Source organism: Alligator sinensis, unplaced genomic scaffold (assembly GCF_000455745.1).
Source record: "Alligator sinensis unplaced genomic scaffold, ASM45574v1 scaffold282_2, whole genome shotgun sequence".
Lineage (NCBI taxonomy): Eukaryota > Metazoa > Chordata > Crocodylia > Alligatoridae > Alligator > Alligator sinensis.
In genome coordinates, this window is record NW_005841879.1 from 2,017,338 (window position 1) to 2,035,580 (window position 18,243).

Consider the following 18,243-nt stretch of genomic DNA (forward strand, 5'->3'; position numbering starts at 1 on the left):
GGCTTCTTCAGCTGCTAGCCACCCCGACCTCCTGCCGCCACTACCGGCCTCTTCGGGCCAGGGGCCCCCAAAACTATTTCTTGCAGGAGGCCTCAAAAAAGTGTGGGCCAGCTCTGGTAGAGAGGGTATTCATACCCTGAAGACAGAATAATGTAGTTATTTATATCAAGACTACCGCTCCATTTTACACATTTGTTTGGAACTTGGTTAAATGATAAATAAGCTTTCATTAGTGATGCGACTCTCAGGGGGATACTGCCAGAGCCTGCTTGCTTCCATTGAAGTACAAGTGTCTTCTGATGCTGAGTTACTGAAAATAGATGTGATGCAGGGCTGCATAGTTTTGTAACAATTTAAATTGCCTTTTCCATAAAGAATGAAAATTTTCCATTTTTGAAAATAAGATGTGGGCTTCTAACGTATCAGCAAAACCTTGACCTCTTTGATAAGTTATGAGAGGCTCTATCTGTTTTTCACTGTCATCTGTAGTATGATGAACATGTTACTGACACCAGACCATCTTTCAGACTAACGGATTAGTTCATGGTGGCTTTGTTGGTGCCTCCAAAACAATGAATTTGGAAAATTAAAAGCATGCAGGGAAGGAAGGTAGCACCCACTGGAAGAAGTGACCCAAGTTATTAGATAGGTCTGTGTCAGTATTATCAGACTGGTGGGAAGAGAAATCAATATTGACAGGGCAGGTCACATTTCTGCATTATTTTAATTGCTTCTAAGTATAGGGTTAGCATTTTAAGAATAATATTAATTGCTATGAAATTAGCACCAAAAAACTTGTTCCTGTGCCAAAAAGGTAAGGTTGAGAATGTACCCACTAGTTTGTACTCATAAGTTGCTTTTCAATTTTTTTTTTCCCAAACATTTTCTTCCAAGTATTTCCAGTATTTAGAGGGCAATTTAGAAAAGGAAGGAAGGAAATTGTTTAGGAAAGTTTGGGGGCCACCAGATCTCCCACATCTGAATGTCTTTTCCAAGTGAACTACAAATTCAGGGTTCTCAGCTTTCTTATTGTATATAAAGAAGATGAAGGATTTAAAGTATTATCCCAAAACTATGCGAAGAAAATAGCATGAAGATAAGCTACAGGTAGACATTCTTGGTACTGTTTCTAACGCATTTGCTGGCTTCTTATCAAATGACTTGTCAAAAGTCATATCCCTCTGCCCTGGATTGTTCTCTGCACAATGAATATGGATGATTCACCCCTGTATTGTAGGGCCATTAGGAGGTTTAAACCACTGGTACTTGAAAGGTTCTGCTGAATGGAAGTGTGCAGGAGGAGCAATGTACTATACATCATTTCTTAAGATATTTAATTGGACGGTTTTGTATTTTTGTGTAGTTAAATCAGACAGAAAACAGATAAAGCAGAACTTTGATAAGCCTAGACTATACAAACTATCTGTTATCTTAACCAACCTGGTCCTCAGTCCTTTCCTTTTACCATGATCTGTCTGATAATATTGAACCCACGTGCCTATGAAACAAGAAACCGAGAGCATTCCAGAAGTTCAGTGAGAAGGAAACCTTGTAATGTTAAAAGGGCAAGTGCAGGAAGAGCGGCCTAAGGCTGAGAAGTCACCAGGCAGCAAGAAAACGTTAGAGTTTTTATACATAGGGATAAAAATTGGGCCTGCCTTGACTTCCCATTGTGACACTTATCTTTTTGTACTGGCCTCTCCCCCTCCAAAAATACCTCTCTCCTATACACAGATGAAGACATGCACATTTGGGGGCGAGGAGGAGCAAGTGTATTGGAGGGTTCCTTCTTTTTTTTCCCCACCCCTTCTTTCCACACAATTGTTGGATTTGGAAGATCTTACCAAAAATTGCATCTGTCTTTGGCCAGTAGTTGGAAGACTTCCATACTTACCCAGCAAGAGGAAAGGGATTTGAAGCCAGGAGCCAGGATAGCTCTCCATTTCAATTGCATAGCTTCCTTCCTTCCTCCCTCCATTCCCTCCTTCCCTTCTTGCATGTTTTGGAAGTTGTGTTGCATGCAAATTGAATTTGTGTCCTTTTAATGCTGACAAGTGAATGCTAGAACTGTGCAGGTCTCTGTATTTTATGTGTATGCACACAACAGAATGCAATACTTCATTTTCTAAATCCTTGTTGACCTCACCTTTCATCCGGGCAAACGTTCAGCCCATTTCTAATTCTGTTTCCGCTTGCATGGAGCTTGCAGTTAGTGGTACCTCAAGCAAAGGGCATTCGAGTTTTTTTTTTTCCTTTCAGGGCACCTGCAGTAAAACTTGGGTGTTTAGTGGTAGTATATTGTTCTTTCTAGAAAAATCTTTTGAATTGTTTTGATGTAGCTGTCTGTTTCCTTTATTCTCATTAACTTATTCTGGATATTTTAGTTCGTCAACAGGTTGGGTTTTTTCCTTCTTTTCCCCAGAAATTTTGGGAAGTACCTTTTGTTTTTCCCAACCCTGCTGCTTGCTGTGCTGTATGTATACAGTCGATGAATTTGAAAATACTGCCACTTTCTAATTCCATTCTTTTCTTTGCTGCTTCCATTTTATAATTTGAGGCTGTGCAGTGAGTGATTCTGTAGGTGGCTGATTCAGACCTTTGGGGTTTTTTTCTTTTTTTTTAACTTATTTTTACACTGAGCAAACAGAAACCTTTCTGAGAAAATAACCCTCTCTAGCACACTGACATTTAAAAATCTGTCATATTACCAAGATTCTGGACCTTGAGCTCACAGTTGCTCTGAGCTGAAGTTTTTAACAACTGACAACAAAAAACCGCCATACTGACACATTCACTCATTTTGGGACAGAGTAGTGCTGATCTGCTGTCTTCGGTGTTCCCTAATGTGATATAAACTTTTTTTTTAAATAGAGTCCCAAGAATTTGAATATGCATGTTTCTCAGTTATGGAGAACATGGGAACTATGTTTGTGCTGAATTGAGGATTGTGATGTTAAAAAGGAAGCTTTGATGAGTCTTTGAAGAAGCCGGGAGCACTAAGCAGGCTACCCGGTGGTGTAACAGTCTCCCGGTGAGCTCTCCTTTCCCGGGTTCCTGGGAATTTGTGTTCAGCCACATTCGTGGCAGTGAATATTAACACTGCACAAAGTCTACAAGTATAACAAATCGTGATAATACATATCTGCCAAATCAACATAGACAGGTGTACCCTGGAGAGTTTTATCTAATTTTTTAATGTTCATCCAAATTCTTTGTTTCCTGTCAAGGTCTCCTTCATTTGGCCCATATTTAAAAAGCTTGGCTGTGAGCCCATAGCCGAATTGTTCTTCATCTTCCTCAATAACATTGTTTTCATACTTTCCTGCAGTGGCTATACCACTAAGGGCATCCTACTTCTTTTTTTTATTGTCCTATAAGCTACCAACTATAATTAAAAAAATGAACATCTGTGAGCTTTTAATTCCCAAGAACAGCAAGGAGGCCTCTGAAGACTTGCTGTATGTGGGAGGGCTTTACAGTGTAGCAGAAAATAAATTGTACACTTTCTCTTGCTTCTGGGTAATGTCTTCTGCCTTCTTAGGCAGTCCCAGAATCTAAAGCTTGCTGTGCTCGTTGCAGAGCGGGTTGTGTCTTTGCAGTTATGGAAAACATGGGAACTGTTTCTGCTGAATTGAGGATTGTGATGTTAAAGAGAAAGCTGTGGATTAGTCTTTGAAGAAGCCGGGAGCCCTAAACGGGCTACGCAGCGGTGTAGCATAGTCTCACCATTCCCTGTACCCCACTGGGTAGGGTTCTTGGGTATTTCATGTTAAGCCACGTTGGCAGCGGCGAATATTAACACTTTGGACAGAGTTTACAAGTATAACAAGTCCTGATAACACAGCTCTGCCAAATCAACCTGGACATTCCTTGGGGCTAAGTACAAACAGTCAAAAAGCCCAAGGCAGAATTGATCCAATCTAGGCAGCTTCCTCTAAACTGCGTAGATTGAGCTGATAACCAACTGAGCTGACATTCAGTTTTCATTTGGGAAAGGCTGGGGGAGGCCTGAACTGACCCCAGGCCAGTAGGTGGGGGGCCCAACAGCACATCTCCCAACCTGCTGGCCACTGCCAGCCCAGCCAAGTGGGGCATCTCCAATCCCCAATAGATGCTCCTACCCCCACTGCTGTTCTCCCATGAGGGTGGGGGGGGCAAGGAGCCGCCTGTCCAGGTGCTGGTACACCTTGGGGGAGCCTCCAACTCAGGGGACTTCCCCCCAGCCTAGGGCAGCCCCTCCCCAACCCCACAGCAGCCTTCCTCAGCTGTTTCGAGTTTCAAGGACAGCCCCGGACAGCCTTAGGGAGTAGAGGGAAATGAGAATTCCCCTCCACTCCCTGGGACTGTCCCAGACTGGAGGACCCTGGGCTGGGCTGGAAGGAGGTCCTGAGGCAGGGGCTCCCCAATGTCTGCACCCCCGGGGACTTGGGAAATTCTCCTCCCTCCCTCTTGTGGCAGCTCCTAAGGTAAGCAGCTGTGTAGGGGGATGGGATTCGTCTAGCTCCCTGGGCTGGCCACAGTGGGAGGAGGACTGTGGAGGAGTGAAAAGGGCTGTGTAGACCCAGGCTAGGGAGTCTGAGTGTCTGTTCCCCTGCCCCCTGTCACATGGGTTGATAGACACAGGCAAGAAGTTGGCTATGGAGCAGAGGGGCAGGGCACTCCCCGCTCCACTGGAGCAGATAGCACAGTCCAGGGCTGCAAAGCATCCTGGGATGCTGGGGGACTGTGAGTTAACTTGAACCGGAAAGGTATCTGGGACAGAAGTTCCATAAACCAGTTTAATCTAAATCAGTTAAGTCTGATACTACATCCATTCAGGTTTTTCTTAAACCAGTGTTGACCGGTTTGAAAACGGTTTATGTACACGGAACTTCTGTTCTGTTACAGGGTTAATCCGGTTTCCGATCACTTAAACTGGTTTATGTGTAATTTCTGTCCCTAGACTAAAGGTCCAGTGATACCCAAATGAGATGACACCTGCTAAAACCTGTGAAAGTGTGTAGTCAATAAACAGAAGGATAGAGGTAATTGCATTTAGAATCGAATGATCTAAAATAATTTCCAGGAAACTTTATTTTGTGAAGGAGGTGATTTTCCTGTTAAAAACGCACATTTCACTGAAAAGTTGTCCTATCTAGCAATAGTTTGGGGTAAATTAACAATGCATGCTAAATGTGCATCAACCCACAAAAGATCTCTGGCTGTGGCATAAAGTACACTTTTCTGGGTGTGACTTTAAAGCAGAAACTCTTGTGGATGCAAGTTCTTATTAAACAGTACCATAGGCTATGTGAAATCTTTCTGGCTATAAGAAAGAATAGAGGCATTGGAACAATACAGTATTCAAAAGTAGGTCATTTTTTGCGGTATTCTAGAACTAGACCTTGGTGCGTACCAAATGCCAATATTAATATTCTCCACATATCATACTTCAGGTCCGGGGAAACCTGAAAGTAATAAGGAGGCATTGCTCTCCGAAGGAATATTAAAGGAGAGTTTAGCTGATCAGGGAACAGTCGTATATTAGAGAAAAATGTTACATTAGAGAACTTCTTAGTGGGGAAGAACTATGTGGAAATTAGAAATGCTGCAAAAGAAGCACAGCATGCACAGATCATTTTGGTGCTGATTGTACAATTGAGTTTTGCAAGTAGCTACTCAGGGCAAACATTTCAATGTGATAGTTATGATAGAGGCCCTCAGTGGGGCAGTTTAAAAAATGCACACGTTGGTTCACATGCAAAGAATACTAGTGCAAGGTTTCAAAGCAAAACCTTCCTTAGTAATAGGTCATCCAGCCCATAAGAACTGGAATGTGATTTTTCATATGTATGGCATGCAACGAGAAAGAAGAATGATCCCAGCAGAGACGAGGGAGCCAAAAGCTCTTAGCCAGACTTCCTCCTGCTAGGCAAATCACTGGACTGTTCTGCTCAGGGAAATAAAGAGGATTTGTAGGAGTAATATTTGTCCTACCACATAAGTGCCACACAGGATTTTTCACTTTTACTTGAGTGGACATCTCTTTTCAGCTTGGCTTAGTGGCTCCGATTTAGGAATTATTATGTAGGGAGGAGGAAATAGTGACTGTTCTCTTTAGTAAACTAAATTATTATCAAAGTTGTGGGAATGCAGGAAAAAGTGGCAGTGACTCACTGGAAAAGGAACTGAGTAAACATAGGCTGTTATTTAGTCTTGCTGAGAGGGAAGAAAGATTTATTCAGCCATTTCCACATTTAATTTCCAGAGGAAAAATTCTTTGTTTGCACCACAAGTGGTTACACACCTAGAACTATGTATTATTCTATCCACATCCTTATATCTTTAAGGAGAATTCAGAGTTTGATTCTTCACTTTTAATCAACTTCCTGCAGCCCTAGGCAGCTTCCCCACTTATCTGGGCTTAAATTCTCCATCTTCACGCAAGAGGTGGATGATGATCCCATCTGTTACATTTTTTAGATGTGCATTTAGACTGTAGGCTAATGTGGCTAGCCGTCCCTAATTCTCCAAGATAGTCCTGAATTTTGAGCCATGTGCTAGAGGGCACCCTGAAAAGGGACATTTTCCCCCTGAACTTTAAAAATTGGTCCTAGATTCACACCAGGCAGCATCCTGCTGTAAGGACACAACACAATGCTAGCCCATGGCTGCCTCCCAGAGCCAATGTAGTAGTCTAGCCATACCTTGCACTCAAGACTAATTAGCTCTGCTTGTCAAGTCATTTGAATGCAGCTACCGTGTTTCTGCTGGAGGTTTCTATAACACAACGCTGTGATGGCCAAGCTACCCACAGCCAACAGCGAGGGAAACTGCTCCCAGTCCTGGAGGCACGTCAAGCCTTGTGCTGTTTCCTCTTAGAAGAGCATGTCCTGGATTTTACTTCTTGAAAGGTGGTCACCCCATCACTTGGAAATGCGGTGCTCTCCTCAACACAGCGGTATGTGAAACTTGGTTGCGGCGGCACGGTTAGTAAAATGACAGTAATTAAAACAGAATATTTTATAGACACGCTCATCTGATGAATAAACAAATTCAGCAGCTTAATGTTGTGATGTTATAGAGATGTTCTGTTAAGTGAATACATTTCTCGGCACTGTGGACTGACTATTCACTATTAGCTGTGGAAACTCTTCTAGTTTCTGTGGGAGAAAAATTAGGGACCACCTTGTTTTACACACTTCTGTCAGCATCCTTAAGCCTGATCTAAAATAAATATATGAAGTTTGATAAATTTAGTCTCCTGTCCAAGCTACTTGGGTTTTTTTGTGAATTCAGTATATAGGTTTGACCCTGACTAGCTCAGAAAACTGCTTGCTAGTGTGGTGCACAGGTGCATGTCTGCAGGGGACTGAAGCAGGCCTAATCCGAATGTGTTGTAAAGCTATGAACAAGACTGTATCTCCATTTACCCATTTATGAATGGGATTAACTCTTGCCTATCTAGTAGTGGTATGGTGAAGACTGATTTATGTTTTTAAAGCCATTTTAAGGGTTGTTTATGGAAGTTTGTACAGGGCAGGGAAAACATAGTTATTAAAGTTGAAATGATTAATATCTTGCTGTCTTTGTAACAGCTGACGGGTACTATAGAGCTCATGTCCAATGAATGTGACAGGACAAGAAAGGCAAGGGGGAATGAAAATGCTCTTTGATATTTTTCTGTATTAGGGCTGTCAATGAGATGGTAGTAGAGTAACAAAGCTTGTGATATTATAATCTATTTGCCTATGCAATTGTATTGCATCACTCATCAGAGTAGTAGTCCTTGGTCTCTTGATTTAATTATTCAGGAAATTTATTATTGGCTTGTAACAAAGAGTACTTCCTTCTAGCGTGGTTTAAAGCATTCAGGCTTGTAAAAGGTCATTTCAAAGACAAAGGAAGATCTTTTGGATTAAATGTGGCTCCTCGCATGCGATTTGCAATGTGGGAGGCAGCCTTGGAAAAAACACTATTCATTCATTTTCTCTGGGTTGTTTTTGATTTGACTTATTCTGTTTTAATTGCACACACAAAGGTGTTGCTCTAAAGGGGAGGGGTAGTTTCTTCTTTTTCCTGAAGAACAGGATCTTGACCTGTCCTGTTAAAAATAGGAGACCGTCGGAGAGGTGGGCCAGCGAGACCGGCGTTCTTTGCATGCTCTGTTCAGCACGAGTATCATCATCCTGTTCCCTCAAGAAAAGAAATGCTCGATCTGTTGTAAAGAGATGTCAAAGGGTACTAATTATACAGACACAAATACAAATAGGCCAGACCTCTCAAAACGAGCAGCAGCAAGATAATGGCTTTTTTTTTTCCCCCTTTAGCAGCCTGTGTTTAGTATAGAGTTGTGTCTTTCCTTCCTGATTCATCTTTGCACTCCTCCTCTGTTGTTTTTGGAGGTTGGTTTCTATTTTTCCAGCCAGTGTTTGCTGTGGAGGGGGGGAATAGTCTTGCACATGTTCCCATGTCCCCTTGCTGTCGGTGCCACCTCAACTCCGCAGCACGTGCCCAGGCTACTCAGTTATTTCTTTCTCCGGGGAGCTCTCCATAGTTGAGCCTCGGAGAATGATTCTGCATCAGCGTAACTAATATCTGGAAATTCTGCCTGGTTTCACACCAGGTGTCCCCAGTGGACGTTAAACAGAAAATTAGGATGAGCACGCCGTTAAAAATGATTGAAGAGGAGCGTTCATGAGCATGTTGAGACTGTTTACAGCATGTTGTAAGCTTTTATACACGGCAAGTATAATGTCTTCAGGTTCTCTCATGTCTTAAACTAAACTGTAAGAATACAAGTCATAAAATTGTTTCCACTAGAGGCCCAAATTGTGAGGAAGTGGTACAGTTACTACATTAATACAACAGGTGCAAGTGAATTGAGTAATTGCTATTATGCATACAGAACCAAAGATAATGTTTAGCTGGGGATCTTTCTGACACGGATAAGAGGGAGTCTGCCTGCCACTACAGCCTTCACTTATCCCATCTCATTCATGTTTTGCTGGGGCCATAGCTCATTGAACTGTAATGGTTTAGTGAAGGAAAGTATTCCACCTTTAATTCCTCATAGACCTCTCAAGAGCATTTATAGTAAGTTATTACAGTAACATAAATGGGTCATTTCTTCAGCAACTGAGAGGGACATTTAATCTTTTCAGTGTCTAACCTTATGTACAAAGCTTTGAGAAGGAAAGAAAAAAAAAAAAAAAGGATCATCTGAAGATGAGGAAAACAACTAGAGCCATCCCTTCTCCAGTTTCAAGCCATCTCAGCCTGAACCGGTCTGAAGCTGGAGAGAGCAGTTGTTTTCTCGCTCAAAGCCTCCCACTTACTTTCCAAATATCCCTGTTGTTCCTGGCACCGGTAAAGAGGGGCAGAAGTAGCACATACACAGGGGTTATCTCATTTCATTCTTTCGGGAGGGAAGGGAAGGCAGAGGAAAGCCACATCTGAAATGTGTCACGGGCAGCAAGTCCTAGAAAAACAGGCCCTCCAGCGAGAGCATCCGGTCCCTAGACTTGGAGAAGTGTGGGCGGTCAGACCAACACTATCGATAAAAACTGCTGAAAAGCTTTGGCTTATTGCACAAATTCAGCTGCAAATGTACTCGTTATATTCTTTCATTTAGATTTTTATATTCATATTCTTTTTATGGCCAGAGACTGTCTGTGAAACGTTGATGGGCCAAATACTGCTCTTAATTCATATCATGCTCCTTGTACAATTAGTCCCACTCCCACAGGTCTTATTGTAGAACATTGTAAGCACTCTTACAGTCTCTCTGTTTTTTCCACTGTGAGAAGTCTTGAAGTCAATAGTACAGATAATTATTTGATGAATGGACCCTTGAGTACTATAGAGAGAAAAAGGGAACATAGATTCATAGATGCTAGGGTCGGAAGGGACCTCAGTAGATCATCGAGTCCGACCCCCTGCATAGGCAGGGAAGAGAGCTGGGGTCAGATGACTGTGCCCCCGTGATGAACTTATAGGCAGCCACAAGGTCGCCTCTCAACCTTCTCTTGCGGAGGCTGAATAGATCCAGTTTCTCTAGTCTCTCCTCGCAGGGCTTGGTCTGTAGGCCCTTAACCATACGAGTGGCCCTTCTCTGGACCCTCTCCAGGTTATCCGCATCCCTCTTGAAGTGCGGCGCCCAGAACTGCACGCAGTACTCCAACTGCGGTCTGACCAGCACCCGATAGAGGGGAAGTATCAACTCCTTGGACCTATTCGTCATGCATCTGCTGATGCACGATAAAGTGCATAACATATGCGTATAGGGGCAGGAGTCTTTCCCCCACCGGAAGGTGTCTTTTCCACACAATCTTGTTTTTACATACAAGACTATCAGCTTGATCTTGAATGGTGTTGAATGCGCACGGCTCTCACAGGGTTTAAAAATGAATCACCTCCTCTTCAGACATAGTCACTTCTGGAAATGCTGCTGCTTTTTATCTATTCTTCCAGTTGAATCTGAGCAAAATACCCCAACAGTTGTTTTGCTTTTTGCTTAGTTTTCATCTATTGTTATATGAAAATAGCTTGTTTCACTCAGCTGTCTTGTTTTAAATTCTACCTGGGAAGCTAACGTGAATGGTGGCTCAATCACTTCTTTATAAAAAAAGGTCAGGTAGTGCTATTTACAATGAAGTAGATGCCTCCGTTTTCTGAAAATCTAGGCAGGCTGAATCTTCTGCTTGGCAAGACATTTTCTGGGCATATATATGGCATAAAAGCGAGAGAGCTGTACATCCAGAATGTGCTGGGTTGCAGAAAGTATCTTTGTTTATGGTGTATGTAGTTTAGCCAGCATTTTTAGACAACTGTGGCAGTTACTTTTCTGAGGCAGTTAGGTTATATGTGTAGTTCATATAGGATTATATTGCTTTGCTTACACTTGTTCTATGATTTTTCACCTTTATTTTTAAAGATAAAATAAAAAAATATAAAATAAAATTGTAAATATCAATTTTAGGGCTAGACCGATAGATTCCTTTCCAGCCTGGATGATGATTTTCATACATAATTTTCATCAGGGTTTCTGTTTTACTACGAGAATGATTATAGTCTTACAGTCCCTCCAAATGGACACTCTATGTATTGCATTCACAATAAGTACCACGAACCTTGAAACTATAGCTCTCTTTTCTAAGACTTTTAAAATGCTAACATTAGATTTACATGGTCTCTATATGATGTTTTCTTGTTTCTTCCTTTCCCCTCCCTCCCTTCAAGACTCCTTTTTAAAGGATCCAAGTCAGCGTATCTTTCTTGGCAGTCAGAATATACCGTCTCTTATTACCTGGATGATCACCATGACCTCCCATGACAACTATGTTCCAAACAAATGCTGTAACGGCTATCCATGGGGGAAGCTAATGAATACAGGACCCTGAACTTTTATAATCTGAAACACACGAGTTCTTGGCGTGGGGTTTGGCCAGAGCCCCTGCTTTCCTGTGGCTCTGGAGCCCGGGGGTCAAGTTTCTCATGCTGCTATGTTCAGCAGAGAGTGGAAGAGAGGGGAAGGCCACAGCGCTCACATTCTGGGCTCCAGAGCCATGCAGAACCAGGGGCTCTGGCCTGCCCCTGCCCGAATCGTCTGACAAGCTTTGAGCTCACCGGTCTCACAGAGCTCTGGAAGTGCAGCACAGCCAAAGTGGGAAGGGTCCACAACCCCTTGCCCCATTCCTGGATCTGCTACTATCCAAAACTAAATGGTCCCAGCTGCACTATATATTGAAGTGCAGTATTTATTGAGCATGAGACTTATTGCTGTCCTTCAACAGGCCAAATTTCTTTAGTGTCAAAGTGATCTTGGCTTGAGCAGGGGGCTGGACTAGATGACACTGTGAGGTCCCTTTTGGTGCTGCTTTCCTCTGATCCAGTATATAACTCATTGCCGCAACAGTTTTCCTTCAATTTCTTACACATTCATAGACTCCAACGTCTTGCTCTCACATGCATAGACTAAAATCCATCAACTAATCAGGCTATTCTTGTGCTGGTGAGGAAGGAAGTTAATGTTAAATCTAATGCAGTGTTAAATCTAATTTTAAAAGTGAGGTGTTCATGTGTTGGGAAGATGCAAACAGCCATCATAGACAAACCATTAAGACTCTCAAGTAGAAGGTGGGTATATACTTTGGAGGCCCAGCCAGAGAACAGGGACAAGGAACTCCTGATTTTGAATCCCAGCTGGCTTTTGCTTGGTTAGTGAGGCCCTGCTTGAGCAAAGCAAAGTACTTTGATGAAATAGGTTCTCTTATGCTCATTTTCTCATATGTAAAATGGGAATTATAATTACTTACCTCACAGGAGAATTGTGAGGAGGTTATTAAGTGCTCTGAATATTTAATCGTAGTATAAGTTGTAAGCATTTATTTATTATAAACTTAGAATTGTGAGGGTGTCACAGGTGAATAGCTTTGAAATAATATAATGCATTTATTTCACTCTGTTGTCACCCCTATTAACCTTATCTGGTGCTGCTGTAGAATACAACTCATTAATATCTTCCAAAGAAGTGCAGATATACTTGATGGAAGTGGAAAAAAAAATCTTTCATCCTGAAAGTAACTGGTGCCAATTACAGTTTGGCACTAAGACTTGTTTTTATAATGTTGTCTTTTTTTCTAATTATTATTTTGGTGTTATAATAATGCTTTGAGGCTCCTGCAGTCCCCATGGTGCCAGATCTTGAATGCAAATGCACACACCCACAACACAGACACGAAAGAGCGTACAGTGTTTGTATACAAGATCGACAAATGGTGGCAGAGAAGACTAAAGCATAGAAGCACAGTAACTTGCATTAGGTTATATAGCAGGTTTGGCAGAGCTAGTAACATAATTTGGCTTTCTGACTCCCAACCTAGTACTTTTTTCCTTTAGGCAAGCAGCACCCAACCTTCTGGTCCTGCAGACCAGAGAAGTGGTGCAGAGCTGGATTGCAGGCCAGATCCCATGCACAGGATCAGTCCACATGTGATCCAGCACACTGCCCCAATCGCATGCATGGCTTGAACTCATGGGCCAGATCTGGCCACACGGTTAGCCCAAATCCATGTGCTGGATCTGGCCGTGTGCTGGTTTGACCCCATGCACAGCTCAACTCCATGTGCTGGATTCAGCCACATCTTGGCTCAAGCCTGTGTGTGGCCTGAATCCGTGTACCTGATCCAGCTGCAAAGTAATACCACAGAGCCACCCCACCTGCTAGCTGTGGTCTACCAGGTTGTCATGTCACCATGCCTGATGAGCTCCCCATGGGTCCAGAAAGTTGGCAGTAAGGGAATAGCAGTTAACACTGCCACTGCTTTTCTACCGCCAAATTTCTGGACCCTTGGGAAGACCCATGGGCCAGATCTGGCTCTAAGCCATCTAGCCTATTTTAACTAGGCATTTATGTTTTGAACAAGTTCATTTTATTCAGCTAATGCTTTATTTTCCTTTTATAATGTTTCTTTATGTGTACGGATTTAAGGGGATTTAATGAATCATCTGTGCTCTATTTTTTAATTTTCCTTGTTACTTTAAAAAGTATTGTAAAATTTGAGCAGATCAAGCAGCATTGCTCAGTTCAAGCAAGAGGCATAAATATATTTCTTGAGTACAGCTGCATAGAAATGTTTATTATACAGTGGTCTGTTCCTTGCACCGTTACCATTTTAATTTTGTAATATATTTTTCTGTTTGCAGTTGACCAATATTTAAAGTACAGACTTTTACAAACTTTAGCTATTGATACAGAATGCCTGGTACCGAACAGTGCAGTTATTTCATTTTGTAAAGCACTTTTAATGCTCAACAGTAGGGCTATTGTGTCAGCTTTTAACAATTCTGTATTTCAGGCCATTTTCTCTAACATCTGTCTTAGGTTTTTCTACCATTGTCTGTTTTCTGAGTGACAGAAATGCAGTGTACTGTTGTAAATCTACCACAATCACGTCTTTATTTCCAAAAAGGAAAACAAGAAATTCTGAAAAACGGCCCCATGACTGGTTCACAAGTCATTTGACTGTTGGCTGTCCCCTTCGCACTCTGTAAATTTTGAGAGTAAACAGCACATTATAAAATGCCTTCATGGCTTAGGTGGAGCCGTCCAGTATCTCTCTAAGCAGGAAGTCATAGATTGGACTCCTAACCTGGTCTTGGACTTGCACGGACCGTTTGAAAGTGCCGGACAATTTTGAGGCATGTTATAACATCTTTTAAGTAAAAACAAAGTCCCTTTTGCGGGGCTCTGGTTACTGTCCAGGATTCCAGTGTCCTTGCCAAACAAAACACTGTTTAATGCTTGGGATTATGAGAGCTATAACTAAACACATAATCATTTCATGACAGTGTCCTTCACTCCAAGCAGCTGGTTTGTATCCACGGCTTGGGAGGATCTAGCACCACACCCCAGAATTTTTCAGGCCTCTCCATCTGGGTGTAGTTTTATTCTCCAAATGGACAGCTCACAAAATAATAACCAAATAGAGCTGTTTCCCCGGCCAAAAGAGGCTGCAAGGACCCAGGTGTTTGTCCTTCTTGACCAAGAAGCCCACATGGCTTCACACCCGAGTCATCCTCAGGATTTTAGTCACTTAGCTGCCTGTAGACATGCAGGGACACTGCTCTGGTGGCAGTAATTACAGCATGTCGGAGCAGACTCGATTAATTAAGTCTGCTGGAGCCATGGTAAATAGCGTGCTCCAGCAGCCGCTGTGTCTCGTGTATTCAGTGTCCCCGCACTTCAAAATGCCAGCGACTTTAACTAAAGTTCATTGAGCAACCTTTAGTTAAAGTGCCCCCACTGTCATTTTGAACCACAGGATGCTGAACACACGACATGCTGTGAGCGCTTTAATTAGAGTGGCTCTCAGACCGACTCTAATTAAAGTGCCTCACCCCAGGAGCATGTGTAGAGGCGCCCATAGTCTTGGTTGGGAAAAGTAGCTGACCAGTTCTGAAGTTGGGTCCAGCTCCCTTTTGTAATACTTTCTGTAGAGCACTTTGTTACCTTATTAATTAAAACCAAATTGTGCCCTCCATCAACATGATCTATTTCTGTGCAGTTTGCTTTCTTAACATTATTACAGAGGTTTCTCTGTGGTTTATATTATTGGGTGGTGTTATTTTCAAGCATATTGCACCACTAGACCCAAAGTAAATAAGTCAAATGATGTGTTGATCGTTTCATAAATTGACAAACTCTATTATTATGAAATTACGCAGCGTGTCAGCTTGTACCAGTTTCACTCTTATCTGTGTTTGACAGCTGGTAATTGCAAAGTAAAGCATCTCAGCACAGGTTGAATGATTCGCATTCAATATTTAAATTAAAAATCTAAAAAGGTGCAGTTTTTAAATTCAACACTTTTGCTGTATACAAGCCAGTTTTCAAACTGTTCACAGGGTTCAAATAACTTTCCTAAAGTCTACTCAGCAGTTTTATTTTTTGATGGCAGTTTAACATCTTTCTACAGTAAAAGTATTACCATGTCTAAAGGCATCCTACTCTTATAGGCTGCTGAATGCAGTGAGCTGGGTCTCATGACTTGAGAAACTGAACACGTGGGATATCTGTCTATTGTTTCTCAGACTTCATAAATTCTCTTTTCTTAATGTTTGCAAGTGCAGCAAATGTTATATAATGCTGCTATTTGTCCAAGCTGGTAAAAGCAAAGACGGCTGTAACCCACTTAAAAATTCTTGGCGTTGGAGTTGGACACAACTCCGTGGTATCCTTGTATATAAGGATATTGCTCTTCATCCTACCCTTTCTTTCTGCTATGGTCAGGGTAGAAGGAAATGTTCATAAATGCTCCTCAGTCTATGACAATGAAAGTCTTGTCCACAGCACCTAGATCTCTGATAAATGGGCTTTGCATTAATTGCATGCTATTTATTTTTATTTTCCAACAAAGTTAAAATCATTCTCTTCTGAACTTTATTCTTTTGTCAATGATGGTTTTTAATCCTATGCAAATAGCAGCAAACTATTTATCTTCTATGAATATATACTTAATATAAATATATATTTTATATCTGCAGTACGAGAAGCAAAAAACTTAATCCCCATGGATCCAAATGGACTTTCAGATCCATATGTGAAGCTGAAGCTCATCCCTGACCCTAAGAATGAAAGTAAACAAAAAACAAAAACCATCCGTTCCACTCTCAACCCACACTGGAATGAGTCATTTACATTGTAAGTCTGATCCCGTTTTAACTATATATATATTTCTGAACTATATATACATTTCTGAACAATTAAATGTTGCCAATACTTTTCTTATTTTCCTCCTTTTCTCTGTAGTAAATTAAAACCTACAGACAAAGATCGACGGTTATCTGTAGAAGTTTGGGACTGGGATCGAACAACTAGAAACGATTTTATGGGATCTCTTTCATTTGGGGTATCGGAGCTTATGAAAATGCCAGCAAGTGGATGGTGAGAATTGCTTTCAACTCTTTGGAGAAGTTGCACAGCAGATTTTCAGTAACGTAACCATGAGTCTTATAAGATTTTTGCCCCGTTTCATGTGCTATAAATTCTTTGATCATCTAACTAAAACTGAACACTTAAGTAACTAATACTGTTTAAATACTCAAAGCAAAAGGCATGGTGCACAAAGTTTCTACTTGCAGCCAGCAGTTATTTCAAACTCCCTTGTAAAGACAGAATTGAGTACAGTGAGCCCAAGTTTGATTTTCATTACAGGGATCTTGCTCTAAGTATATCCTGATAAATGTGAATCTGCATGTTTTAAAGTAAACGGTAACTGTTTTTACAAATAGTCATTTTGTCTAAATGCTTGTCTAGCTCTTTTTTTTTCTTCCTAATCGTGTGTCCACTGAAAACCCACTAAAATAATTTTGCTAGGTTATTGCAACACTGGACGATAAATGTACAGCCCTATTGGGTGGAAGTTTTGCTGGTAATTCTGCTAAGTTTATCAAATTCACCAAATGAAATATTCTGCAGTATTCTGCTCTCTGTTTATGCAGTCCCTTCGTAGCATCTGATGAAGTAAGCTGTTGTTTATGAAAGCTTGTGCTCTACATACATCTTATTTCAAGACCTTCCTTTAGTCTCTAAGGTGCATATCTACCCTGTCTTCTACCTCTCTCAACTTCAGTAGGGCCAGGATTTCACCATATGTTTTCAGAGAGACCTCATATCAGGAGTTAAAACATGTTTTTTGATGAGAAAATAAATTAAGTTAGTGCAACTTTCCCTATATATTCCATAGGTACAAATTGCTTAATCAAGAAGAAGGTGAATATTATAATGTCCCAATTCCAGATGCTGGTGAAGATGGAAATGTAGAGCTGAGACAGAAATTTGAGGTAAGATTAAATGATAAATGGGCAGAACAACATACTGTGCACCTCTTATCCTTTATAACATAATTTAATCAAATTCAGAAAGAGCTGTTGACCAAGAATAGGGATGTTAATAATTGAAAGAGAAATGTTACTACCTGTCACTAGTTTGTACTTCGGGGTTGCTTACAAGACAAGGAAAATTGTTTTAGTCAATCAGGAGTTCAAGCTAAGGGATTGAGGGGGTTTTTGCACATTTTACTCCCCTGCAGTAAATAGAGTTATGCCAGTCAACAAGTTGGTATTATAGACATACTTTTGATAAATTCCATATAATAATTCAAGTAACATTCTTTTTAATTTTTATTGAAAAACCTGCCAGCCACCATCATTAGCATTTGATAATTTGAAGAATGAACTGCTCAGACCCAGTAGCTTTTTTAATTTAATCATTTATAATTCAGAGCTTGAACAGTAATTTAATGCTTAAGGAAAATAACTATTCATTAAGTACTATTTATTTAGAGCTTTTATGATATTTAGAGGGTCTAATCTGAGCCACTGAGCCCACTAATGCAGGCGCAGAAATCTTAAGCTAAGTAGTGTTCACATTTATGCACAGGAAAGAAAAACTAGAGCAGGCTCTTTCCGCCTACCATGGTACAAACTGCAGTAGCTGGGGTAGAAGGTGCAGGCTCACAGAAACACCTGAAGGGACGTTGTCTGGGAAAGCAGTGTACCCAGCAACTGTGCTGCCTCCTCTAATTACATGGGTCGTTTCAGCCGAATCTTTACTGTACAATAGACCCAGCTGCACCAATAGCAATAAGGGCAGGGCACAGACCAGGACAGCTTGGTACTACTGGCCCAACTGGAATTAACTCTTGTGGTGAAATAAGCTCATCAGCCAGGTCCACAAACTTCTGAGACAACCCTGTCCGC

The 18,243-nt window shown here is 41.4% G+C and overlaps 1 protein-coding gene across 2 annotated transcripts in view; it reads left to right on the plus strand.

Moving 5' to 3' along the window:
• PRKCA (protein kinase C alpha) overlaps positions 1 to 18,243 on the plus strand; it is a 302,661-nt gene that overhangs the window by 216,085 nt on the left and 68,333 nt on the right. The window contains exons 1-4 of one of the 2 annotated variants that reach the window (XM_025196267.1): positions 6,034 to 6,940; positions 16,027 to 16,183; positions 16,292 to 16,426; positions 17,229 to 17,325. In XM_025196267.1, coding sequence (XP_025052052.1) covers positions 6,868 to 6,940; positions 16,027 to 16,183; positions 16,292 to 16,426; positions 17,229 to 17,325 — 462 coding nt within the window. In that variant the 5' untranslated portion in view covers positions 6,034 to 6,867. Of the gene's footprint in view, positions 1 to 6,033; positions 6,941 to 16,026; positions 16,184 to 16,291; positions 16,427 to 17,228; positions 17,326 to 18,243 lie in introns of those variants that run through there. The other variant, XM_025196266.1, reaches the window with a different exon arrangement.